This window comes from Hippocampus comes, unplaced genomic scaffold, assembly GCF_001891065.2.
Source record: "Hippocampus comes isolate QL1 unplaced genomic scaffold, H_comes_QL1_v1.1 scaffold246, whole genome shotgun sequence".
NCBI classification, from domain to species: Eukaryota; Metazoa; Chordata; class Actinopteri; order Syngnathiformes; family Syngnathidae; genus Hippocampus; species Hippocampus comes.
In genome coordinates, this window is record NW_017806220.1 from 394,323 (window position 1) to 422,169 (window position 27,847).

Here is a 27,847-nt window from a genome sequence, read left to right on the forward strand (position 1 = left end):
CCCCCGGGGTGGGGGGGGGGGGGGGGTTAGTTATCACAACTCAACATTTCACGCGAGCGCGTGCTAAAAACGCAACGACATGGTGGCTGTGTCGGATGAAGCGTTGCTCGGCGGCAAATTTATTTCAAACATTTGAACGGGGGGAAATGTGAGGACGCAAACCATTTTAGGAAGACGTTTGCCACGATTACTTTTGTACGCTGTCGACTCTGCTTACACGGATCACGTCAACTTCATGCTACGCTAAATGGAGCATCCTGAACGTGTCCTCGTTTTAACTGCCACCCTTCAGCGCGCCATCCGTCTTTTGTTTACTTTTATCACAAATTTGGAACACATTCTCACCGACTCCTCTGTGACTTTATATTATTTCACAGAAGTTGGCTGAGGGGCGGGGGGGGGGTGCAATGTTAGCACTTGCTGTTTAGTCAGGCGCTGTCTTAACATTTCGGCTTGGAATTAAAGTTTGTTTGATCAACACTGCTAAGAGGGGCTTGATTCATCGGTCTAATAATCCGCCGTTCGTTAGAGACTGATGCTCAAACAGAGGAGGCATGTTTACTTGCGGGGCCATAAATCCACAGAGAGTAGCAACATTTACATGTTTCATTTGGATTTACACACTTTAGATGACTTCCAAATGGTCCTTATACTGTAATTGCGCCAAGCAGGTGCGTTCACACGCAAAATGGTTTATTTATAGTCAGCAAACGGGAGGAACCAAAAGCGGAAGCTCAAATTCCGAGAGGCCAGTCAGTGTGGGTGAGAAGAAATTTACAATTGATCTGAACGCAAACTCTCAAAGAATCTGCCTTTAAGCTACAAACTTTTGATTGTTCCAGTCAGTCACTCAAAAGCGTCACTTTCCCATCATAACAAGCACACAACATGGATGAGACGTCATCGTTTTTCATACCACCCACAGTCATGTTTCATACAGTGAAATGCACACATCTACCAATCTTGTACTCACTCTCATAATACAAGCAAGGGCAAACCTAAGTGGAAAAGTAACGTTTACAAGTGTGAAGAATGAAGAGGTTTTTGTGTCATTGTGCTCTTTAGACATGATTTGAATGAATCACCCGTGAGCAGGATGCAAAATGTTGTGTCACAATTGATCATTCTGATTAGCTGTTAGAGAGCAAATTATTGCCTGAGATAAAAGTAGATTATGTGTATGTATGTACACAAAACCAAAGCAATGGTAAATGAAATGGCTGTCATAATGGATCATTCTGATTAGCTGTTAGCGAGCAAATTATTGCCTGAGATAAAACTAGATTAGGAGATAGTACACAAAACCAAAGCAATGGTAAATGAAATGGCTTTTTCTCGTAAATTAAGCTGAGCAAAACAAAAAAATCAACCTCACAGTGCAGAGGTACCGGGTTCGATTCCAGCTTCGGCCTCCCAGTGTGGAGTTTGCATGTTCTCCCCGGCCCTGAGTGGGTTTTCTCCGGGTAGTCCGGTTTCCTCCCACATTCCAAAAAGATGCATGGCAGGCTGATTGAACACTCCAAATTGTCCCTAGGTGTGAGTGTGAGCGTGGATGCTTGTTCATCTCTATGTGCCCTGCGATTGGCTGGCAACTGGTTCAGGGTGTTCCCCCCCCACTGCCCGAAGACAGATTGAATTGAATTACATTGTATACAACTTTATTGTCAAATGTGCTGTATGTATGTGTAACATACACACATGCACAGATGAAGTTTCTTCCCTCTCAACATAAAACAAGAAGAGCCGCTGCGGGTGTCCGCGCCGCCGTCAAAAGAAAAGTTAACAAAAAAAATGACAAAATGGGATAGGCTCCAGCATGCCCCGGGACACTTGTGAGGATAAAGCATTTCAGAAAATGGATGGATGGTTCTGGATGTGTGCGTATTGCAGTTCAAGAATCGCTGACTATGGATGGTGTGATCAGCAATGACTTCTCAGTTACAGGGGAGGTTCCGAGCATTTGAATGTATGCATGCGTTCGTGTTTGTGCACGACCTTACGGCAAACCCTCAGTGAGATGCAGTCACCATGGCCGCGAAAATGTTCTCTCTCATGCAACAGCATGCAACTGTATCACGTTAGGTCAGAATTAAAAACGTCAAAAATTCGGATTCTGATATGTTAAAGAAACGAGTCCCGTTGCACTTACATGCGCGAGTACTACTTATTTTGAATGCGCAGAGCAGATTCGATTGACATGGCAACACACAGAGGCTGAAATATGATTGGATGTGAAAAAAAAAAGCCTCCAAGCAGGCCACTGAGTTTTATAGACTGAGCTACAATTGCGAAGGGCTGAGAATACGCTGCATAAACTTACACCAGCGCTATAAGCGGAAACATTTTTAACCCACGTGTCGGTTCTCGGCTTGATTCATTTGGCGCTCTAGAAATCACACTGAAATGTGAACGCGACGTGTGACAGCAGGCCAGCGTCAAACATTTGGGGCCGAACGTTGCGCCTCGTGCTGGGTGGTCCCGCTTCCGGGAACTCGGACGCATGCGAGCCTGTGTATGGCATAAACGGTAATAAACGAGGAACTCCGCCGCACGGCCAAACACAGCTGCTTCGTCTCCCGCGCGGCGGATGTCAGGGTCACGCACGGAGCGGGGGAGGAAGAGGAAGGGAGACGGGATAAAAGAGGTAAAATGGAGGGGAGCGGAGAGATTCGAGAAAAGGGAGGACAAGAAGATCAAAAGAGACATTTTCCCTTTTTCGCACGTTTCTTGTCTTGATTGTGTACTCGTTAGTTAGGGAGATTGGGCTTTTGGGTGACATTTTCCAGATGAACCCAAAATGTGAAAATATCCTATCCAGATGATCTTAATTTGAATTTCTCTGAATTTTTGATTGTCCATCTGTAATATTTTTTATTTATTTATTTATTTTTGTTTGTTTTGTTTTTTTGTATTGATCAATAACAAGCCTCCTGGTTTGCTTTGCCATTCTCGGACAAGTTTGGGCAACGACAGTGTAATGGTCAAAAGCTAAACCTTCAAAATAAAAGCACAGCAATACAATAACGGTTTTGTCACACTTTATTTGGCCGCACTCAAACTATTTTTTTTGGTTGTTCATTGATTACGACCGTGATCATCCTCCATGTGGCCAAAGAAAGCATAGCGAAACTGTATTCTTATACTGCATGCTTTTATTCTGAAGGCCAGGTTACGCAGATGTTACCTGAACGCTGCGGAACAGGCCGAGTGTTTTTGCTTTGAGTTGTTCACAAAAGTTTGCATTGTGAAAGACGCCTTGCCTTCATATATGACTGACGGAATTTTCCGGATGAAGGCTCATCGCAGACGCTCACTGGGAAACGAAACAGCCGAGTCACGCGTTTTTGTGAGCAGAACCCGGGACAAAATTTAGGAGAAGAAAAGCATCAAAAAACGAATCACAAAAAGAAAACTCGGGTGCACCTTAAATGGCATTTATCAAGTCGGGACTCTCTGCTTTGATCCAAACACGATCTGCAAATTGCAAACAAATTTGTAGATCAATCAGAAGAAAAGCTTCCCTCCCCTTTCACAGTCCTCACCCTCTAACCTCACTTCCCAATGAGGAATTCCATCATCTTTATCTCACCCCTCTCACCCCACATAAAAAGAAAAAAAAAAAAAAAACAAACACGCCTGTCCCGTCACGCAATGAGCTCAGCGCTATATAGCCCCGGCATCTATTTTTTTGGGTAACCCGAGAGGCGCACCGATAACATCTGCAGAGCCTATAGCGACGAGCGGGCAAGTTGAGGCGTCGGCTGTCACCCGCAAGGCAAACGAGGAACTCCGCCGCACGGCCAAACACAGCTGCTTCGTCTCCCGCGCGGCGGATGTCAGGGTCACACACGGAGCGGGGGAGGAAGAGGAAGGGAGACGGGATAAAAGAGGTAAAATGGAGGGGAGCGGAGAGATTCGAGAAAAGGGAGGACAAGAAGATCAAAAGAGACATTTTCCCTTTTTCGCACGTTTCTTGTCTTGATTGTGTACTCGTTAGTTAGGGAGATTGGGCTTTTGGGTGACATTTTCCAGATGAACCCAAAATGTGAAAATAACCTATCCAGATGATCTTAATTTGAATTTCTCTGAATTTTTGATTGTCCATCTGTAATATTTTATTTATTTATTTATTTATTTTTGTTTGTTTTGTTTTTTTGTATTGATCAATAACAAGCCTCCTGGTTTGCTTTGCCATTCTCGGACAAGTTTGGGCAACGACAGTGTAATGGTCAAAAGCTAAACCTTCAAAATAAAAGCACAGCAATACAATAACGGTTTTGTCACACTTTATTTGGCCGCACTCAAACTATTTTTTTTGGTTGTTCATTGATTACGACCGTGATCATCCTCCATGTGGCCAAAGAAAGCATAGCGAAACTGTATTCTTATACTGCATGCTTTTATTCTGAAGGCCAGGTTACGCAGATGTTACCTGAACGCTGCGGAACAGGCCGAGTGTTTTTGCTTTGAGTTGTTCACAAAAGTTTGCATTGTGAAAGACGCCTTGCCTTCATATATGACTGACGGAATTTTCCGGATGAAGGCTCATCGCAGACGCTCACTGGGAAACGAAACAGCCGAGTCACGCGTTTTTGTGAGCAGAACCCGGGACAAAATTTAGGAGAAGAAAAGCATCAAAAAACGAATCACAAAAAGAAAACTCGGGTGCACCTTAAATGGCATTTATCAAGTCGGGACTCTCTGCTTTGATCCAAACACGATCTGCAAATTGCAAACAAATTTGTAGATCAATCAGAAGAAAAGCTTCCCTCCCCTTTCACAGTCCTCACCCTCTAACCTCACTTCCCAATGAGGAATTCCATCATCTTTATCTCACCCCTCTCACCCCACATAAAAAGAAAAAAAAAAAAAAAACAACCACGCCTGTCCCGTCACGCAATGAGCTCAGCGCTATATAGCCCCGGCATCTATTTTTTTGGGTAACCCGAGAGGCGCACCGATAACATCTGCAGAGCCTATAGCGACGAGCGGGCAAGTTGAGGCGTCGGCTGTCACCCGCAAGCTGCCACTCAGATGCAAGAAGAAGAAGAAGAAGAGAGCAGCAGCTACACACTGCGTCCTGCACGCACCAGTGTTTGGACAGTTGAGTGGGAGCAAACGAGGCAGATTGATCGGGCGGTATTATCGCACGCTGAAAGATGCGGAGCGGCATCAATACGAAAATTTGACAAGTGTGACACAGGCCTGTTCTGTCGTGTCAGTTTGTTTTATCAGGGAAGACATTCGCAGGTGAAGCATTGCCTTTGTTTTGTGCTTGCTCAACATCCCGACTTGCCTCGAAAATTTCAAAGGCAACCAAACTTTGAGAACATTGCAAGTTTGGGAAATTCAACAAAATATTTGACGTTTTGCTGCTGTGAAAATTGCATTCTCGCATTGGCAACAAAGATTGAAGAGTTTACAGAACTAATTGTCCTTTTTTTTGGGCCCCAACTTAAAGATATCAGAAAAAACAAATCCACACCCCCCAAAAAAAAGTTTGCTTTGTTGTCCTAACTAATATTAATTGTTGCCATAGATGTCAATCATTTATATTTTAAAGTTGTTCCACCTTAAATTATTACTTTAGCCCCCCCCCACCCCCCATCCCCCACCCCAAACAATATAAGTTGTGTTTTTTAGGAATTAAGAGGTATAAGCCGCCGCTGGGCCACATTTTTTGCCTTGCGGGCAGAAACATTTGATTCAAGCCCTTTGTGCTGGCATGGACACTGCTCACATAACAGCACTCGATTTGGCTGACAGAATTAGTTTTAAAAAGAAGCTTCAAGATGTTTAGTGCCCGTCCCTGTTGAGATTTACTGTCGATTTAAACATAAAAAGCAAGAAAATTTTATTTAAAATAACCAAAACACTTTTCAGTCCGCTAGCTTAATACTAATGTCAACCAATAATGGGAAACACCATTTTTGTCAACAGTGCCCCCTGTGGTCAGTGGAAGACAAACAGACAGACAGACAGACAGACAGACACATCAACTGTTCATTGAGATCTCTCAACTCGTCTCATCAGTACGGCACTAATATTAGCCATTGTTTGCAAAGGATAAAGAATACATGACATTAAATTTCAATTCATATCGTTTCTGAACAGTTTGTACTTAACTGCATTCCAGAAAGGGTGAAGGACATTTTTTTAGAAACGGGATATGTCTTTTTTATTTTATTTTTGTCTTCATTTCATTCTGCGTACGACCTATGACAAGATTGTAGAAAATCGCCATTAATTTCATGTTAATTACGCCGGTCGCAGTCTTTCATGGCGAATGTCGCGCAGCAGCGTCCAGTGTGTTCCACCTCGGGTGCCGCAGGGCTAAAAGCGTCCATTTGCCCATATCATCCTTCACTTTTAAGTCTGGGTGTGGACAGCAGCGCCTGAATGAGGATCAGTGTCTTTTGCATGTCCCGAACCCGCACCTCAGGCCTCGCTAATCACTCTCAGAACAATGTGATGCAGACCCGCCCGTCTTGTGGGGAGAGTCCAGGAACTGTTCACATACCTGTATATGGTAATGAAATGGCAATGCTTAAAAAAAAAAAAAAAAAAAAGGGCAAGACCTGAAACGAGCGCGCCTGCGTCCAGTTCTCTCTGGCTATGAGCCTAAAAGTCTCCGTTCCCATGCTCACTTTCTTGGCCTCCTTCTGTCATCGTGATTAGACCAGTTGAGGAGATCAGAGGGAGCGAGGCTCGGACCTGCACTGCTGAAAAAAAAACACTACCTCTCCCCTCTCCCCGTTGCCACAGAATTGTGCCAAAAGTTTCCTCGTTGCATATTTTGAGCTGGCCTCCATCGTCACATGCCAGTAATCTTTAAGTAATTGTTATTGGGGGGCAAACATGCACTTTGTTGCTCGTTGGGGTCTGCCGTGAAAATTCACGAAAATGCACTTTAACTTGAAATAAAAGCAAATGGCATTAATCTATCGCAGCTTTCCCCCCCAAAAAACAGCAAAAATAATGTTGTAATGTGTATTTTAATGAGGATAAAGAGCACCCCATAATTTTTATATTTTATTTTTAAAAAAATCGACAGTATTGTTAATGTTTTATCTCATGTGTTTTATAAAGTTGTGAACGTGCGACAAAAGTTGTGTTGAGTTGAGTCACGGCATCATTAAATACAATTTCAGAGTGATTCTACTTTTTGTTCCATTTTGACTTTTTTTTACTCCATTTTAAATAGTTTTTTTAGCAATTTGAGATGTCTCAACTCCTCTCATGTCATCAGTAAAGCACGAATATCAGGCATTCTTTGCGGAGGATAAAGAATACATCACACTACACTCTGAAGAATTGATACTATTATTGCGAAGGGACTTTGCTGCCACCAAACTGCGCTTGTGTCTTAAGTCAAATTACTCGAATCTCAAGGAACAACTGAAGGGATAATATGGCATCATAATTATTTCCAAGGCCACATTTGTTTGGCCTGAAATTATACATCTTTTTTACCCAAGCATTTTATGCAGGTTAGCAAGTCTATACCATCTTATGTTGACTTATGGGAGTCCAGCAGGGGTCTTTGGCCCCGCTTGTCATAAGGACACCACCACTTTTCATTTTCTCATAACCTTCATCCCTCCAACATGTCCCACCTGTGGCCTCTATGACTCCTTTCATCTCCAGCTCATGCTGGAGGGCCACCTTTGACCCCAAATGGATCCCAAAACAACACTGGGTCATACGCTCGTCTGGAGGCGTTCAAATTCTTGGTTGTGGTTGAAATTGACATTTTCATCCATTGGGGCGCCCACCATGAGGTTGAACATGTGAACAGAGGCCTAACGTACACTTTTTATGAGCGTTTGTCACTCATGTGTCAGTTTATAAAGACTTCTTTATGTCTCCGATCAAGTCTGAAAACGCCGTGTGATGTTTGCGAGCTATCTCAGGAATGCCACCCTGAGCGGCAGAGGTTAATCTGCAGTTCACTCCGAGTTTATAAAATGCAACATCTTCCGAAGGTGGGGTGTGACGCAGGACAAAAAATGGCAGCAAACGAAAGGTTCTAAACCGTGCCCTGGCTATCAAATCTTTGCAAAAGAAACTCAAACTGAGCCATCCTCCATGTTTGTCTCCGCAGGGGGACAATTCCAACGAGCCGTGTGACGGTTTGGACTGCAGCAGAGGATGCAGGTGCAACCCGGAGAAGGGAGCAAGGGTGAGTCTGCCGCATGGCATTGTTTGATTTGGACTTTTTAGGAGTCACTTGCCGCATCGCTTTTATCAACTCAGAGCGCTGTCATGATTTTTTTTTTTCCTCAGCTCTTTGCCCTTTTTTTGCCATCCGCATCCAACATCACTTACTATCCGACACTGAAAAGCTAGACTTGCTCCTTACTCTACGTCGCTTTTGTTAAATAACATAGAGACGCCCATTCACTGGAGGTTAAACGATATGGCTCCTGTTGCTAACTTCCCTTTAACTGTGATTGTGAGGCAGCAAAAAGGTTCTTAGTTTGCACTTGGCGGCATGGTGTGCTGCGGGAAAAGTTTAAGCCGTGGAACGGACATATTTCATACCATTTGAATTTATCGGGATGATTTTTTTAAATCCATTTTTAAATTCCTTTTTTAGCACCTTACGTCGCTCAAAGCGTATCTCAGGTGATGAGCACTGCTTTACACTAACAACATGGCCGCGAACACAAGCAAAGTCAATTTGTTGCCAAAAAAAAAAAAAAAAGTCGGAAATTGGATTTTTGTGACAAAACAGCTGACATTTTTTGTTTGCTTTAAGGCCATATTGCGCAGCCCCGTTCAAAAGCGGCTTGCTTCAGAGTTGAAAAGTTTTGTTTTTACATGGTAAACGGGGAAAGGTGGTGGCATTAGCTCTGAATCCATCGCTGATGCCGGGGAAAGGGAGGGTCCGTTCCCCCAGGTGATGTCCAAACACACTCGCGAGACACAATCCAGATGTGCTCTTGGTTTTTCATTATTAACAGCCGAGGGGCTTTGCGATCTGAAGAGGGTCTTTAGATCTTTGTTGACAGTATCTGTGCCATGTTGGATTCATTTGATCTGAAAACATCCTCTCCCACCGGGTGAACGGCAAAGGCCCTGAAGGTCATCGCGAAGCGGTAGAACGTGCGTGAGCAAAATAACTTGCGGCAGTTTATAACGACTCACTCTTTGCGTTTATTGACACAAGGAGATTGTAGCATAAAAGGACAATCACGGATGATGGGTGGGAGGGGTCAGAGAGAAGCAAGAGTGCCGTCCCTTTCAAAATAAGGGCATAGTGATAAGATGGTGTAGTGGTACACTCGCCTGACTTGTGTGCGGGCAGGTGGGATCGGTTCCCACGCTGACGTTGTGTTAGGTGGGTGCGAATGGTTGTGCATCTCTGTATGTGCCCTGCAACTGACTGGCGACCAGTTCAGGGTGTCGTCCGCCAGAAGTCACCTGGGATAGGTTCCAGGACCACCCCGCGACCGTGTTCAGGATAAGCGGTGTTGAAAATGGATGGATGACACGGCGATAGTGGATCTGCTTCTCACTGGGATCGAGCGATAAGAAATGAGCAATGAGCAATCTCTCGCGATAAATCAGCACCTCTTCATCCCACATTTATTCCCCTTTAACAGCTCTATAGAAGTTGTGAGCTCAATTTGACATTTTTGAGTGCAAAAGCCACCAAAAAAGGAGCAACGGCAAGGCTTGCCCTATTCATCGCATACACACAACGGCTCCGATTGCAGCCAGATAATGAAAGTTGGCAGCGGCACCAGACAAGCATGAATGACGACTTTGATCTACTTTTTTTTTTTTAATCTTTCAATATAACCACCCCATCTCTGAGTGCGTGTGTGTGTGTGTGTGTGTGTGTGTGAGCTCTATATGCACGCCGACTCCTGTGTTTATGTGTCGTGATGTACACACTGATGTACAGGGACAGTCTTATCAGCGGCAGTCTTTCATCCAAACATTTTTCCGGGCTTACAAGCATGCAGTTGGGCCCCTTTGTGGCATGTTTTCAGCCTTCTCCTTTTGAGGTGATGGGATTTTTTTTTTTTTATCTCACTGCAAGGCTTCATCTAAACACACTCGAGCATATGAAAACGGAGGAAACGATGGCAGACACACACATGCACAAACAAACACACACACACACACACACACACACACACACACACACGCACGTTGGGATTGTTGGCAGTACAAAGACTTGGTGAGGTCACAAGGTCAGGCGCAAAGACACCGGTTGACATGTGTGTGAGTGTGAGCGAGTCTGTTTGATCATAAATCTTATTAAAAATGCTAAGAAAGTGTGTGTGTGTATGTGTGAGTGTATGACAGTTGGTGAAAATTCATTACATTGTGAGTGTGTGCCTGTAAGACTGAGAGAAAGCAAAATCAAGTAAGCGCGAGTGTGTGTGAGAGAGAGTGTATGGATGTGCTTCTGAAAGAGAGAGCAAGAGAGTGAGAGATTGTGAGAGAGTGGGTGAGATAAACTGTGTGTGCCAGAGAGACAGAGCGGAGTGTGTGACATTGAGAATTTATGTTTGTGAGAGAGTGTGTGAGAGATATTGTGTGTGCCAAGAGAGAGAGCGTAGTGTGTGAGAGTGAGAATTTATGTTTGTGAGAGAGCGTGTGAGAGATATTGTGTGTGCCAGGGAGAGAGGGAGCGTGTGAGAGCAAGCGTACCGGTAATCTTGTTAGGAGGATGCTAGTGAAGTAAGTTAACCACACACACACACACACACACAGAAAAGGAACCAAGCAGCGAACTCCAATGAGTGTCTCTCCCTTCAAATGTACTCTACTGTCATCGTGTGGCCTCCTGTGGAATTGCAGCCTATTTTGACATGACATGTCACGCATCTTCTCCCACTGGCGTTGCATTGAGAAACGTAGCAATGAATGAGCAGAGTTGAACAAGGGCCGAGCGTCGCCTCACTCGAACTAAAAGGCGCATACAGAACTCCCGTCTGTCTCTTTTCAAAACACACGAAGACACAAATGTTCACACACGTGCAGAAATGCGCAACACTGGTTAGTAGTCGCGATTTTCCAGATTCTTGATTATAATGACGATGGTGCGGTTATTTATGATGCATTGGGAGACCCGGTACTCCACAAAAGCCAAGCGTGGTCGTTAAAGCTGTAGGCGCCTCACCCTTTAAACTGGGGGGGCACATATTTGTGGCTGTGCAATTACATTGTTGCGCGCGTCTGTGTGTGGTATGTCATCATTGGTGTGTGCACCTGGGAAATGTCTGATCGTTTGATGTTTGTTAAAATTATTGTCTAAGATTATCCTGTGGTCTGATCAGGGCCAACAATCGTAAATATTAAACGTCTTCAATATTTAACCAAAAATATTTACGTGGAGGCGGCCCGGTGGTCCAGTGGTTAGCACGTCGACTTCACAGTGCAGAGGTGCCGGGTTCGAATCCACAAACACAAATTGTGATGTGAAACCAACTGCAGCTAATCAAATGCGACCTAACATGGCAAAAAATAAGAGTAAATAAATAAATAAATAACTTTTGACAAAAAAATTCAAAAAAACATGACATTCATATTGTGTATTTGAAACAACCACTTTTGCTTCGGAACGCCTCCTTAGCTTTTTGCTAACCAGCAAGCCAAAGTTGAGATGCGAACAGTTAGCATCGCTCAAGAGTGGCTGTTTTACATAGAGGTGTAGCAACACATGTAGACCGACAACACATTTTTTTTTTTTATCATCTACGTAAAATTAGCTATATTCCAGCAAAACCTATGGTCGTAGAAGAACTGCCATTATTCATTTGTGACTGCATGACTGTATTACACTGCCTCCTGGTGGCCAAGGTGGACACACCATTATCAGTAAATAAACCACATGGGGCTTCATGAGAAAATTCAGTGCTTTCAGTCATCTCAGTTCTATTCAGCCAAGATGGCCATCAAAGGAGGCCTAAACACCTGTTATCAACGTTATTTTTGAAAGCTAACTGGCCTTTTAATGAGCCCTGCGTGCCAATGACATGAACTGTTTGGTCCTCAAAGGTTGCTGTCACCTTGGTCTGGTTTTAAGGCGGACACATGGAGGAGGATGACGGGGGCAACCTTGTCTTTAGCACAATTACACCTTTGACGGGCCCTCTGAAATATGGCGACCGTGCACAGAAGCGCGACGACTTCATGACATCATCACAGTGGGACAGCTGACCTCCGATGTGATTTTTATCGGCAGGGGACCCGGATGAAAAGAGAGAATAGGTTGTTACTTTAATGGAGGGTGGGAAGAGGACTGAAGAGTGATCCAAAGTCATGGCCACATTACTGGATACAGCTCATGAGAAACTGTTTGGCTTCAGCAGATGTTTACGGGATCATCAGGTTAGACATAGGGAATCATCTACTGTCATTTTTTTTTACTTTAGTAGTCTGATAATTATTTATTTATGACGAATTCTGAACCTAAAATGCACATTTCCAAGAATGTCCTTTTCTATGCCTTTCTGTGCCTCTTCCAGTCACTCTGTATCTGTAATTTATGATCTGCACTATCTGTGTAATCCATTTAAGGCTCAAGCTGCCACAGCGAGAATTTTGCTCTGAGCCCGCATCACCGTAGTCCGCCACAACCCATTCATTTGCCAGTTCTCCCCCAGCAGAATCACCACCACCACCAAATTCTGCTCCCATCACCATCCTACAGTGAGCATGCAGTGTGACAGTTAAATCTTCGCCCCGCCACCAGAACAATACGACTGGTTAAACCCCCCGACGGCCTGAGGGTGGACATCCAGGACAACACGCACACTTTCACACACACACACTCGGCCGCTGCGAACCTGTCTGCCCAAGCGCTCTCCCGCTCCAGGAAGTGAGGCAGGACCTCGATGGGAGCGCTAAGTCCAGAGAGCTTAGCCGCCCCCAATAGCACCCATTGTGCCCTTTGTGCTGGAAGGGATTTGGGCCTACAAACTGACCACTCTGCTGGAAGATGATGAGGGTGGAAGGTCCGCTGAGGGCTGACCGGAACGTTGACTCTCTGGCACGAAAACACAGACTGCTTCCAACCCCCCCGGTTCATCTGCAGCTAAAGGTGTTAGCACTTAAAGTTGGTTTCTCCCAACCATTATTGGGCCAAGATTTGTATTTTACATTCGAAAAATCTCACAGCACACCACCGAATGGAAATGTCACAATCATGGTTAAGTTTTTGTGGGCTCACTGTATCGCAAGTTTTTGGATGCACGATAGTATTTTGCCGTGATCATCTTTTCACATGGACTCGTTTTACTGCAGACTGCGGAGCAATACGCAAGGGCTAGGAGAGCAGGCTGACTTGAGCTGACAGCTAACTTGACTGTAAAAAAACTCAACTTAAATGATTTGGCCCAAAACAGTCATTTAAGTTGGAAAAACATTAAAATACAGATGACAAACATTTATGTCAACTATGTTTACTTCACGCAACAAATCAAGCAAGTTGTTTTTGCAGGATAACCATCCTGTAAATGTAAAATATTATCGAAGTTTGTTGACTAGAAATTTTGAGTTCACCCAACATTTTTTGTAGTGTACACTCTCATTTTCTGGCTCCCACATCACTCAGTTGTTCCAACCGAAATGACTGTTTTAGATTTGGCATGACTTGATATTGGCTAAGCAGAAAGCACCGCCAAGGAAACAAAAGAGTGAACCCTCACCCGGAAGGCCTGGCGTGAGAGAAAGTGGGACCGCTGGCATATTTTCCTCCGTGTGAAACCAGGTGTGGACATAAGATGGAATCCAGACGGCGCTGACAGGCTGACTTTACCTCGCGCAAACCCTCTCATCACGTCAACATGGCTGCCCCGAGGCCTGCAGCACGCCCAATGCGTTCGTCAACTCATTATTAGTTCTCACAACACGACTTTTGGCTCAAAGGTTGCATATTGCGTTCACCTGAGAGCCAATACAAACAGTGTGTAGGACGGATGTCAATACTAATTGTACATGTGTAATTGTACTTCTGTATTCAGTATATCGAGGCCTCAGGTTAATTTTTCAGCTCCTGAAATCAAAACCTCTGACATCTTACACGCCCCTCACCCTGTCCTTCCTCCCTCTGTCTCCCGTGCTTCCTCTCACCTGCTTAAATGGGAGCTAATGGCTTCAGATGTCAATCACCTCAATCTGTGCTGTTGCGCGCACACACACACACACACACACACACACACACACACACACACACACACACACACACACACACACACGTCTGTGTATTTTCGCGCATGCGTGTTTCCCAGAGTTGGGCTTTCTCTTCTCTGCTCACGACTGCAGCTTCACCATCAACATTGTGACGTTCATGTCACTTTACTGCCGCTGTGTGGTGTATATGTGGAAGTGCAGCTTGGAAAACAATTCTTGAGACTTTCTACCTTTCATTTCTTGTCATTATTTGTGTTCTTTTATCTCATTAAATAATGGACATATTGTGAATAAATGTCACAGATGAGCCGGAGACTTCTTTTTTTTTCTCCCCGCCTCATTTACGAATGACATGGTGGACATTTTAGAACAACGCTGGACTCGTGACTTTGTCGTCTTTCTTCTCAGGGTCGTCCGGGGCCTCTTGGTGAGGTTGGTCAGAGTGGGCCAGAGGGGCCCCGCGGCAGCCTGGGACCTACGGGGCCCAAAGGAGAGAAGGGCCATATTGGCTTGAAAGGACCATCCGGCCCGAAAGGAGACAAAGTGGGTGTTATAGACTGGACCATGTTTGCCATTTTGTTTACCTCATATAGGCAAAATTCTTCAAAATAAATGATAGCAACGGTGACTGTAAACAAGCAATTTTGTCCATTGATTTGATTTGATTGATTCAACAGGGCCCAATGGGAGTGCCGGGATTTCAAGGAAATGATGGCGTACCTGTAAGTAAACACAGTACAAGAATAACAAAAGTACAAGAGCAATTGAAATAACTATTAGTAGGGATGGACGAGTAACGACGCTAGGTATCAGTATCTGATTGGTATCGGGCTTTATTCAAGGTATCGAGCACTCATAAAGGATGTCGATACCAGCCGCCAATACAAAGAAACATAAGTCTTAGTTCACAATTGTCGCTTGAAGCGTTCATTGAAATGGAATGTATCATCAGTACCAGTGGTATCCGTACGCTATGTCAGTGACGACTCTCATTCTGATATCAGTCTGTAAAACATGGTCTCAAACATCACTTACTATGACTACTTTATAAAATGTCCAAAATAGAGTATGAATAAAATGTCAAGCTGAAACTTAAATGGAATCGATGAACCTGAAATGAAGTGACAAAAATGGGCTTTAAAAAAAAAAGTGAACTATATATTTTTCTCTCCTGGTGGACATAGGGCCACACTGGTCAGCAGGGTAGCCGAGGACCACCAGGACTGGACGGCTGTAACGGGACCAGAGGGGAGCCCGGATATCCTGGTTACGGCACCGGTGGACCCGGGCAACCTGGTTTCGCAGTAAAGACAGATCTGCTTGTTTTGCACCTTACTCTTTTTGTCAGCCTGGATAAAAGGTTGGTGCTCAGCAACGATGTTGTCGTGTGCTCCCCCAGGGACCAATCGGGCCAAAGGGTCAGAAAGGAGAACCTCGATATGTCAGTGACGGCGGCATCACTGTGAGTTCTCACTGACAGTTTATTGATGTTGTGTCAACACCTAACACAGTAGGTCTTGTCTTTATCAATATATTTTTTCTTAATATTAAATAGATTTAATACTCATCTAAAAACGACCAGTGTCGTTTTGTTTTTGTTTGTTTGTTTGTTTGTTTTTTTGGGGGGCGGGGTTGTTTTGTTTATAATAGACTTACGTGGAAATCAGTCGACATAGTCTGCAGTAATTACGTTTGGCCGCTAGATGACGCCAAAAGAGCTGATAGGTAATTTTGGAAGAACAATTCTCGTCATGGAAGCAGAAGTGGCCAGAGCAAAAGTACTGAAATTTATAAATGTAATCTGTCAAAGTACGGATTCAACGTCATTATTTAAAGAGAAATTTGAAATTAAAACAAATACTGTATGTCACTTTTCGTATTTTTTTTTTTTTTTGTAAAAAGTCGATATGAAGGAACATCATTCATTTATCTGATCTGTCACTGGCCACATATTCCACCTCGAATGACCAACAAGCAATGAATCGGAGCCAGAAGGCCTCACAGCATTGCCCTGAGCTGTTACCTTGTTAGCACAGAAAAGTACCTAATTCCTCATTACAATAACACAAACTGTTATCGATTTGAAATATCTCGATTTGATATTTGTTTTTCAGATTAGATAGGAGGATCATTTTTGACTGCAAAAGCTGGTGGTTTTTAGGCTACCACAAGACACAACGTAATCAATGACTTGTGCAGCCTTCTCAAACTTTCTCTGTGCGTGTGTTTCTTTTTAGAGTTTACCTGGCCTTCCAGGCGAAGACGGTCGACCTGTAAGATTTTGTACTGTTACTATTTCCTCAACATGTACCCCATTTCATGTCCCCATCTTCATCCTCAATGTGTGTGTCGCTGCAGGGCAGCAGAGGTCCCGATGGTCCAGTTGGGTTCACCGGTCCACCTGGGCCGGAGGGATATCCCGTACGTTCAAGAAAACACCACATAATATTGTCACCTGAAATGATTTGGCATGCTGACTGAGGTTGTGTTGTATGTCTGCAGGGCCCGCCCGGTCCTCCCGGCCCACCGGGGCCAATGGTAAGCGTACGAACAAACAAAAAGACTCTGGGACTTTGCCATTAAAGGACAGCTCCAAGTGCATCTTCATCTTATTTTCAGGGGAGTCGCAGTGATGGATATCAAGGCGAGAAAGGAGACAAGGTTTGTGTTGCTAATTTGAAAAGCTCTCCATCCATCTGGCTCTTGTGATCAGATAAAAATGTGTATATTTTGGCAACCAGGGTGACTTGGGGCTTCCGGGACCGAGTGGCACTCCAGGTGACGGGTCTCTAAGAAGCGAGCAAACCCTCACTATCTATAAAGGAGATAAGGTAACAAAGCAAAGGAATACGCTACGTCTTGAGTAGATTCCTGCATATTTGCGGTTTGACATTTGAAAATTGACCAATTGATATCCCATCTGTTATTCACTCACTCCTCTGCCTTTTCTCTGTGATGTGCGCACACTCAAAGCCGACAATGAGGCACTCTACAGCAATCACAAGTAGACTTTGAGGGGAAAATACATGTTCAGAGTGTACAGTTTAACAAACTGCGTCCCATGGACTAAAACATTTTATTGTTCTTGCTCCACATCTGAATATTACTTGCTATGATTTCTTGTGATGAATAAGAATTAGAAAAAAAAATCCAAACTTATCCCCTCGTACTGTACACGTGTTGATTTTAAAAAATCTGAAAAATATTCACATTTAATAGACATTTATCAGTACCTCAAGGTTGTTAGAAAAAAGGCATACTTACATTTCAACATGATATTTAAAGTCTAATGTTACAAATTTCTGCATGTAAAATTTATGCAACATAAGTTGTCTGGCATTGTTTCAGACATTTCATTTCCTGTTTCCGATGTGGTTGCAGCAGTGCAGCTAATTAAGTACTTAGTTGACTTCGAACTCTTAGTTACTTGCCTCATTGACGTTCTTCTCGGCACTGTTTTCGTGACAAAAAGTAAATACGTGTTCTGTACTCGTCTCCTGCAATTAGTCCATATCGTCGTGCGTCACTTAGCCACATTAGCCCACTAGCATTAGCCACAAACTGTTTGCGGTAATTAACGAGCACAAACGAGCATGTTGTTGGCTAATTGCCGATTGTAGAGTCACCTCATGTTGTAACAATTATTCCACCTTGCAAAGTTACTGCGGCAAGATGCGGAATTTATGTCAAAATATATGTGAGCTTTTCGTAATGTCACCAAGTGTAAGTATTTTTATATCCACTAGGTGGTGTCATTACATTGTCTTTTCTGAAGATCCGACAATTCAGTGAATGCCATTATTTTCGGGCAGAAACAAATCTCTGAAATAACTTTACAGGGTTTTAATGTGACTTCAGCGCAAATCAAAATTGTTTTGGGTTGCTTGTTCTTGTCTCTCTGCCTGAAAGGGTGAACCTGGACGAAAGGGGATCCGTGGATTCCCTGGGAACCAAGGCGCTCCTGTAAGTGCGCTTCCTTCAAGAGTGTCTGTACAAGTTCGGGTTTGTTCATGTTTGCTATTTTTCTTCAACTTCAGAGTCCTTTTGGTTTCCGCGGTGAATTTGGGGAGAAAGGAATACCCGGATACCCGGGGGCGAGAGTAAGAGCATCATATCTTGAAATGAAATACAGGAATGAATTCAATCTACATTTGGGATTGAGAATAGTGTGCATTTTCTGTGTTGTTTCCTGTGTTGTGTTCAGGGTCCTCCGGGTTTTAACGGACCTCCTGGCCTACCAGGACAACAGGTAGACTTTAAAACACACCCACAGACACAATTCTGTGAGTAGTTGACGTCTTTGGCAGAGCCATGTCTGACATCTGTTATGTCACAGGGATACAGAGGGACTCCAGGATTCCCCGGGCAACCGGGATACAGCGGACCCAAGGTAGGAGCAGTCCCACGTGCTTTCCATTTTCATTTCATGCATCTTTCTAAATCATTCTGGTCTTCGATGCTCAAGCTTGAGTTGTGATACAAGGAATGTCTGTGCCAAGTCAACAAACGTTCAAAATGCTGTCACTGGTGACTGTCTATTAGGGAGACCAGGGAGAACCCGGACTCCCGGGACCTCCTGCTTATGTCAGCGGTCCAAGCACTTCTGTTCAAGGTAAAGTCTGACACTTACAATCAGAAGTGAAGCAATCCAGTGATGTCATTGGGAGCAAAAGACTGGTAAAAATACAAGTACTGTACTCTTGTCATCGGTGTTAGTAATCTCTGGCTCACACTCCTGAGGTCGTCACAAAAAAAGAAATACCCAAGTACACCTGAAAGATTTACTTAAGTACAATATTGTTTGGACTTGTACCATTGAGGTTTTTGCTCCAAGTGTTTTTTGGCTTTTTTTTTTTTTTTTTGGCTCCCAGGACCCCCAGGTGACCCAGGCTTTAACGGGCTGCCAGGTGCACCCGGTGATCAAGGACCTCCCGGGTTTCCAGGCCCGCCGGGCCCACCAGGACTTGGTTTTGGTTCAGGTAACATGCTCGGACAACTCATAATGAATATGTATGGCGCCGCTCTGATAAAACGGGCTCGTCTTTGCTGAATTATTATCAGGAGGACAGCCCCCCACTGTAGGTTTCCCAGGGATCCCGGGCCCAAAGGGAGAGAAAGGCAGCCCCGGCATACCCGGCTATGGCACTGAAGGAGTCCCAGGCTCCCCAGGACTTCCAGGGATCCCAGGGATCCCAGGGCCTCCTGGACCTCAGGGCCCCTCAGGTATGCTGACACAGAACCAGTTAACAAAAATTCCTTTCTCACATAGGTGATGATGATCACTTTAGGCATGTTTTTTTTCGTGTTTTATCTTGATGATTGCATTAACCTCATGTTAGGGATCATCATCGGGCAGGCCTTATGTATAAAAGTATTGATTTCAAGCCATGAAAGCGGGTTGTAAGTGCAGCGGCAAGACAGAAATCCTGGCTGACTGACTTTACTGTCCTCCAAGGCCGACCTGTTGAGCCCTGCGTCATCTATCCCGAGGTGGACAGGCCCACTGGTCAGTCAAATTCAGGTATCCCCCAGGCGGCAGCTATATTGCGATGGTCACCATGGCAATATTTTTGCTGACCTGGGTGAAAAAAATAAATACGAAGCAGCCCAGCAAACTCAACTTTCAGCAGGCGGTAGCTTACCTCTTTTGATTCTGTGCAAGGTGTAGTGGTCATTTTGGCTTACTGGTCTCTCGATTGCAAGCTGCTTTTCTCATCTTTGGCCACAGGGTGTCGCCAGTGAACATAATTCACTGATTTTACTTGCAGTAGGAGGGTCACATGCAGGAACAATTTGTGTTTGCATCCATGATATCCATGCAAATTATGTAGTCATTGCACATGACATCACTAGTCTTTATTTTGTCAGTGCACCAAATGTGCACGTTATATACCCATAGGCACATCAGGTTAGAATTGTCAGCATAGCAATGTAAAATCAGTGAATTTAGTTCATGCTTAATGAAAAGCTGTGTTATATTGAATTTAAGAAAGCAACCAATTGCTTAAAATAACCCGCAGTTCAAGCCTGTCAAAGCCATCATGGCCAATGACGGCAAACTAACCCTGATTTCACGCTGTGCACTGCACTGTGCTGCTTAGTCATCATTGGAGAATTGCTGATTTAAAGATCTACTGTAAGAATGAACTTTGCTAATTTCCATTTTGTGTTTCTCGAGCCAGTGCAGGTGATTCTATCAGCAAACAGTGTGAAATGTGAAAGCCACACCGTTTCTAGACTTGTGATTGCTTTTCGAGCCGCTATCGTCCACTCTCAGTCAACGCGCCCGTGTCATTGCAGTTTCGCCAAGTGTCGGCGTTCCGGGGGTCCCGGGGCTGCCTGGTTCCCAAGGACCGCCGGGAAACCAAGGATATAAGGGATTCCGAGGTACAAACCGTCGATGAAGCGCAGTTGAACACGAAATGATACTTTTGCACGTCTTACCCATCCGGTCTCCTCCTCGTCCTCCACCCCACAAGGGGATCCCGGTGACTGCAACTGTATCGGAGGCGGCTCCTCGGGGCTGCCTGGTCCTCCAGGATCTCCGGGCGTCAACGGCAGTCCCGGCTTCCCTGGACCAAAGGGCGAGTCTGGCGACCCGGGCTCACCCGGCTTTGGTAGCCTTCAGGGGCCTCCTGTGAGTAAAATTTGAACCCTTCAACATGTGGTTGTTCTACGAATGTTTCTTCTCTCCCACCGCCTTGTTTGTGGTCATGTCCAATCCGGACCTAATTGTGGTCCTCCATCAGGGTCGTGCTGGTGAACGTGGGTTTTTTGGCCGTAAAGGAGAAAAGGGGGCATCGTACTACACCAACTTTGGTTTTGGAGGAAAGGGAGAGCTCGGCGCCACCGGGCCCAGAGGACCCACTGGAGAAACAGGAACACCAGGAAGGGACGGCTCGCCAGGCTTCCCTGGACCCCCCGGACCTCCTGTGAGTGGCTCAAGACCAAAAAAAATAAAATAAAACACATCAGATGAGGTTGCTTGATAAAAATCATGAAACGTGAACGTCCTGTTCAGGGCGACGCTGGCTTCGGCACACGCGGAGAGAAAGGTTTCCCCGGCTTCCCGGGGTCCAAGGGTCGGCCCGGAGGGCCTGGCGAGCCCGGCGGCGGCTTTACGGGTACGCCCGGTTTCCGTGGGGAGCCGGGAGAACCCGGTTTATCGGGACTGCCGGGGCCGCCAGGTTTGCCTGGACCAAGAGGTAAGTGGTCGTGGATGCTATCTGTGCGCGTGAGTGTCTGCGTGTGTCGTGTTGTCCCTGCAGGCTGAAACGTGTATCACACATCCGTCGTGAGCGTTGTCCACCTCCTCCTTCAGCAGTTACCATAGCAACCATGCCCAAACACTTTAGGAGGGTTACACAACTACCTCGTGGATTCACCCGAAAACTTTGGAAGGATTTTTCTCTCCCAAAAGCAGCTTCCTGCCCTTCCCGCCTCGGCTGCTGCTGCATACTGTTCACGTCACGATTAATGGTCTCCATTAATGAGCTTCTACACTTGCTCTATAATCTCTCTCGTTGATAAAGCGCTTCATTAGTGCACTGATTGTTGCATCATGATGAACGTGGAAACCTGAACTGCCACTGTGATTCTTTAGTCTCAGAGGATGACGATGATTTCGTTTTGAGTCTGTATCATGAATATGATGATGAGATTAAAAACAGAGGTGTCAAGCTCATTTGTGGGCCCCCGTTAAAAACCGTCTAGATGCCCAATTAACTCATTATTTTATTCCAGCTGCGATTCACCTTTTGTGGTCTCATTGTATCACAGATTTTTAAATTGTACAGATCAAATTTTATTTTTTGCTCTATCGCAGGACATGTACATTACACTCTGGTTCGCTGACTCCCACGTCACTCACCGGGACAGGTCCCACCTTTTAAAAGCCACACACATTCAAAGTTACAGATATTGCAGTGTAAAACTTGAGAGGTGGGGGACACACAGAACATGAGCCCACCAGGTCACCAGCCATTTAGCAACAAACAAGATGCGCTTTGTTTGCTTTGGTGCACCACAAAAATACGACGTGGCGGGCCGGATGAGTTTGACACCTGTGCTTTTAAAGAATCCCATAATGGATCAAAAGGCTCGCCTCCTCTGCGGCCAAACGACACAAAGTTTGCTTACCTGCAGAAATGACTGTGCGCTCTCATAGGCCAATGCTAATGCTAAACAACTCGTTTATGCGCTCTTTAATATCAAAGGTTATTGTCACGGGCGGGGAGCAAAGAGACAAGTGTCAAACTGCTCCCGCAGCAAGTGCAATAACCTGTTTGGAAGCATTTGGACAAGCGTTTTAACGTGCTTTTGCCTTAACCAAATGAGCCTGAAGTCATCCAATGGAACTGATTGCTGATTTTGCTGATGTTTTGTTTGATGAACGAGATTTGGCGCATGCAAATGACCCTGACTGGCTTTGTCTGCTGCAATTTTCAACCTCCCCCCTTTCTCTCATCCTCTCCATTTCCACCCATCCATCCATCGCTCTGTCCCGCTGATGTCTTTGTGCACGTGCATCTGTCCAGGTGAAAACAGCTGCGAAGAGGTTATTGACAGCGAAGAGGGAACGGGTGGGTAATGAACTTTTATTTAATCAGCCAGCCACAGCGTAACGGGCCGGGCTCCAAATCTCAGGAGCTTTATACGCGGCTACTCATGGATTCCCAAAGACCGAGGAAAGTGCTACGCAAAGAGACTTGCAGGGAGTGGAAGGTTTTGTTTTGAAAGTAGTGATGGCGTGAATGGAGGCGACGGGCGGTCGACAGGAATTCAGAAATTGTTGTTTGTTTGTTTTTTCTGTAATTTTGTTGGTGGGTCTGCATGGACAGTTGGTCCACCGGCTAATTGTGTATGACTGATCCCAGGCCAAGTGCTTCCCTGCACCATACCCGGTGAGATCGGACTGCCCGGTTTTCCTGGTGTCCCCGGACGACCAGGTAAAAGAAAAAAGAAAAAGTATACATATATTTGTTGAGGTTTTAAAATGTTTACCTTTTCATTTTTTTCTAAAGTTGGAAATCGGCAGCTTTCTTTAGCAACATTCTCAGGTTGTTCCTCATTTCTCCAAACAATCCATTGATTAGTAATATAAGGAGCCGTGTTACTGCAATTACCTTGAAAAAGTAACGCAGTTACTTTACTGGTGACTTTTTTCAAAAGTAAGTTGTTACCTTTTGGGTTACTTGATTTAGAAAGTAACTACTTTAGATTACAAGTGACTTTAATCGTTATATTCAGCAGATCCCGACAACCCTGCTTAACATAAAAATGACACCCAGTTTTGCCAATTTGACATTTAAGAAGAAAGTTTGTTTTTATTAAAAATCAAACAAAGACCAACTTTTTGACTGACTATTATTACATTTATTTTAAAAAATATATATATTATTATGACTCTTTTCTGGGTTTCATTGAACATAAATGTGGGCCTCTTGTTTGACTAGAAGACTGCCCGGTTTTCCTGGTGTCCCCGGACGACCAGGTAAAAGAAAAAAGAAAAAGTATACATATATTTGTTGAGGTTTTAAAATGTTTACCTTTTCATTTTTTTCTAAAGTTGGAAATCGGCAGCTTTCTTTAGCAACATTCTCAGGTTGTTCCTCATTTCTCCAAACAATCCATTGATTAGTAATATAAGGAGCCGTGTTACTGCAATTATGTATATTTGTTAAGGTTTTAAAATGTTTACCTTTTCTTTTTTTCTAAAGTTGGATATCGGCAGCTTTCTTGAGCAACATTCTCGGGTTATTCCTCATTTCTCCAAACAATCCACTGATTAGTAATATAAGGAGCCGTGTTACTGCAATTACCTTGAAAAAGTAACGCAGTTACTGGTGACTTTTTTCAAAAGTAAGTTGTTACCTTTTGGGTTACTTGATTTAGAAAGTAACTACTTTAGATTACAAGTGACTTTAATCGTTATATTCAGCAGATCCCGACAACCCTGCTTAACATAAAAATGACACCCAGTTTTGCCAATTTGACATTTAAGAAGAAAGTTTGTTTTTATTAAAAATCAAACAAAGACCAACTTTTTGACTGACTATTATTACATTTATTTTAAAAAATATATATATTATTATGACTCTTTTCTGGGTTTCATTGAACATAAATGTGGGCCTCTTGTTTGACTAGAAAAAGTAACGCAGTAGATAAGTCGTTACAGGAAAACAAATTTTAGGGTAACATGTTACTGGTAAAGACACATTCAACCAATCAACAAAATATCATGTGAGCTGTTTGTATCTGTCAGGTCCAAAAGGTCAGCCCGGCTCGCCAGGAGGCCCTGGACGTCCAGGATTTGATGGTGGCAAAGGAGAGAGAGGAGACGGCGGCTTTGGAGGACAGCCTGGCCCACAAGGTAGCCACTGAGTGATCTGAAAGTCATTCAGAGATTTGGGGTAAAATTTCCGTATGAACCTCAAATGCACGGTGACCTTTACAGATGAACTGAATTCGACCTTTCGTGATCCTTTGATTGCACAACAGTTTCTGGCGCTTCTTATATATATATATATATATATATTATTATGACTCTTTTCTGGGTTTCATTGAACATAAATGTGGGCCTCTTGTTTGACTAGAAAAAAGTGACGCAGTAGATAATTCGCTACAGGAAAACAAAATTTAGGGTAACATGTTACTGGTAAAGACACATTCAACCAATCAACAAAATATCATGTGAGCTGTTTGTATCTGTCAGGTCCAAAAGGTCAGCCCGGCTCACCAGGAGGCCCTGGACGTCCAGGATTTGATGGTGGCAAAGGAGAGAGAGGAGACGGCGGCTTTGGAGGACAGCCTGGACCACAAGGTAGCCACCGAGTGATCTGAAAGTCATTCAGAGATTTGGGGTAAAATTTCCGTATGAACCTCAAATGCACGGTGACCTTTACAGATGAACTGAATTCGACCTTTCGTGATCCTTTGATTGCACAACAGTTTCTGGCGCTTCTTGCGCAACTTGCTGTTCTCTTAAAACGACTGGCTCCACTGATTTTGCTTCCGCGCACAGGTTTTCCTGGACCCAGAGGGGACTCCGGAGTTCCCGGTGTCCCAGGACAGAGTTTCGATGGGGCCAGGGGGAAGGACGGTGTCCCAGGACGCCCTGGCGCCAAAGGCCAGCCTGGAGAAGTTCTGGGAGCCACAGGGGGGCCTCCAGGCCGGGATGGTTTTCCCGGCCCTCCTGGAGACAAGGGCCAGCCTGGGACACCAGGAGGGTCTGGATCACCTGGTGCGTCATGTCGACGGGCTTGCAGTCACACGATTACCGTGCTCACTAACTCGATGACCACTTTCGTTGCATCAGGTTTTGACGGTCGCACGGGTGTTCCCGGGCTCAAGGGGGAGCGTGGAGTCGACGGTTTTCCCGGGCTTCCTGGTCCTCCTGGACTACCGGGCGATCCAACCGTGGAAATCCCCGGTCCACCGGGAATCGATGGCAGCAAGGGCCTCAGCGGCTCACCAGGTGAGGGAGCAGCTTCATGTTATGAAATCCACCACCATCTTCGATTCCCGAGAAAGGAAGAGGAGCAAATGTGATTGTTTACTGTTGAATTGTCATCTTTCTTCATTCTCCCCATTTTTGAACCAGACGTCACGGCACACGTTTTGTTGTGTTTAAACTCACCCGAAAGATTCTCTCCCTCTCTTTTGCTTTTCTATTCCCACGTCTTTTGTCTTTCCTCCTCCTATCGTTCCCTCCTTCCCACATACCGCCATCATCACCTCCATCCATCCTTTCATCCCTCCACCTGTTTACTCTTGGTGTTGGCTCGTTCCATATAGGCTGTCAAGGTGAGATACTCCCCCTTTTCCGCATATTTATCCATCGATAGTCCCATCCGCTCCATTTTTTTTTTTTTTTTTACTGCTTCCATCAATGGCCTGCACGTCCATGCTCTGGCTGAAAATGTCCATGACTCTTGAGCGGCTACGACCAATTGAACATTTAATGACCGACATTTGTTTGGTGCTGACTTTGTGGACATTTTAGCTATGAGTCATTTGGAAGTGTTGTTCTTTCCAACTGCTCTTTTGCAACTAGCACTAACATTTGTAGTGCATTGACACGTCCAAGTGCCATCTGCCATTCTGCCATTTCTTTGCACTTAGGCTTGTGTGACCACAAACGCAACAAGGCTTCATTCTTAAAAAAAGGACTTGTCATTTTCATCACGTCCCATCACCCGGTGGACATCTTGAAAATTCTTTTTTTTTTTTAAGAATTGAATCGTAGAATGTAGTTACTCCTTGGTGGTTGGAATATGCTAATTTAGTCTGGAATTGCACTTTTTTTCTTTTCTTTTTTTGTACAGTACTTTTATCTAAAAATCATCAACTTTGTTCTTATTTCCAATCAATAACGGATGATATTAACTGTGCATTTTGCAATCAGAGTGCAATTGCAGCCATACTATGCAGTGTGCGTGCTTTTGGTGTGTATTGACGATCTTTTGTTCATGCAAGAATTAAAAAATGCTGTTGAAGGTGAGTTTATTTTCAGAGCCTGATGGAAAACTTAAAGCACATTTGCAGTCAATTAATAATTTTATATTAGCGCTTTTGGTTGCTTTTGTAAACAAGAATGTGTGTTTTTTTAAAGGGACAGCGTGTAAAAATGTGTTGTTTTTTCCACTGTTCATGGGCGCGCTTCCGCTACAAGAAGCTGCCATGTATCGCCGCCATCTTTCCGCTACGGAAAAAGCGGTGGTGACAAACTTAGCGAATGTAGTTCCTCAACATGATGACGACAGCATGTGTAACGAGTGCTTTGCACTTCCTCCGTCAGTTGAGGGAATACAAGAATGTCGCTTGGGAAGACATTTTGCTTGCACCTCTGCTGAAGAAAGTGGTGGTAGGCTTGCAAAGTGTGGTCTCTTTGAGGCACCATCGTCCGTCCGTGTGCGTGTCGTGCTTAAGTCGTTGCATTCTATTAATTCACCACAAGACGGCACTAAATTTTACACAGTGTGCGTGTCGTGCTAAGGTCGTTGCATTCTATTAGTTCACCACAAGATGGCACTAAATTTTACACACTGTACCTTTGCTGCTGCTTCATTTTCCCCCTTGGTGACAATCATTTAAGGCAATAACGTAGCGTCATCCATCCTCTGCCAGGATTTCCTGGTCAAAAGGGAGCGAGAGGAGACCCAGGTTTCCCAGGGCCTGCTGGTATGAAGGGGAGCCCAGGACTACCCGGTACCCCGGGCTCACCAGGGACAAGGGGACCCCCTGGGCCTCCAGGACCAGGAACAAGGGAGGGATTCCCAGGAATACCAGGAAGGAAGGGTATGTTGAAGCCAGCAGCTGATTGCATCACTCTTGGAAGATTACAGACAGCAGTATCTTTTTTTATTTTTTTATTTTTTAACACAGGCGAACCAGGCTTCCCAGGGGTGACAGGCTTCCCCGGATCGCCAGGTCGTCCTGGGAGTCCAGGATTTCCTGGGGGCAAAGGATTGCCTGGAGGGCCTGGAAGAGATGGACTTCCTGGAGGGCCCGGCTATAGTGGACAGAAAGGTAGTGTGTCCAGTGTCGGAATAATTACGACCACACCTGTAGTTTAACGTACCGGTATTCTGTTTTTGGTTCACAAACAGTCTTGGTTTTAGCAGCCCTCTTAGTTTTAGTGTTTTGGTCAACAATTTTGTCACATTTTAGTATGTGATACAGTAGTTTTAGT

The 27,847-nt window shown here is 44.6% G+C and overlaps 1 protein-coding gene across 1 annotated transcript in view; it reads left to right on the plus strand.

Annotated features, from left to right (window-relative positions):
- The window catches only part of col4a6 (collagen, type IV, alpha 6), a 58,845-nt gene that overhangs the window by 23,303 nt on the left and 7,695 nt on the right, over positions 1-27,847 (plus strand). The window contains exons 4-33 of the mRNA XM_019856092.1: positions 8,105-8,182; positions 14,563-14,697; positions 14,832-14,876; positions 15,339-15,458; positions 15,554-15,616; positions 16,392-16,427; positions 16,513-16,575; positions 16,657-16,692; positions 16,774-16,815; positions 16,896-16,985; positions 18,064-18,117; positions 18,192-18,254; positions 18,359-18,403; positions 18,491-18,544; positions 18,697-18,766; positions 19,026-19,133; positions 19,216-19,377; positions 19,610-19,660; positions 20,455-20,541; positions 20,634-20,791; positions 20,904-21,086; positions 21,176-21,359; positions 22,692-22,736; positions 23,031-23,102; positions 24,419-24,526; positions 25,178-25,396; positions 25,472-25,630; positions 25,951-25,959; positions 27,283-27,453; positions 27,541-27,684. Coding sequence (XP_019711651.1) covers positions 8,105-8,182; positions 14,563-14,697; positions 14,832-14,876; positions 15,339-15,458; positions 15,554-15,616; positions 16,392-16,427; positions 16,513-16,575; positions 16,657-16,692; positions 16,774-16,815; positions 16,896-16,985; positions 18,064-18,117; positions 18,192-18,254; positions 18,359-18,403; positions 18,491-18,544; positions 18,697-18,766; positions 19,026-19,133; positions 19,216-19,377; positions 19,610-19,660; positions 20,455-20,541; positions 20,634-20,791; positions 20,904-21,086; positions 21,176-21,359; positions 22,692-22,736; positions 23,031-23,102; positions 24,419-24,526; positions 25,178-25,396; positions 25,472-25,630; positions 25,951-25,959; positions 27,283-27,453; positions 27,541-27,684 — 2,854 coding nt within the window. The remainder of the gene's footprint in view (positions 1-8,104; positions 8,183-14,562; positions 14,698-14,831; positions 14,877-15,338; positions 15,459-15,553; positions 15,617-16,391; positions 16,428-16,512; positions 16,576-16,656; positions 16,693-16,773; positions 16,816-16,895; positions 16,986-18,063; positions 18,118-18,191; positions 18,255-18,358; positions 18,404-18,490; positions 18,545-18,696; positions 18,767-19,025; positions 19,134-19,215; positions 19,378-19,609; positions 19,661-20,454; positions 20,542-20,633; positions 20,792-20,903; positions 21,087-21,175; positions 21,360-22,691; positions 22,737-23,030; positions 23,103-24,418; positions 24,527-25,177; positions 25,397-25,471; positions 25,631-25,950; positions 25,960-27,282; positions 27,454-27,540; positions 27,685-27,847) is intronic.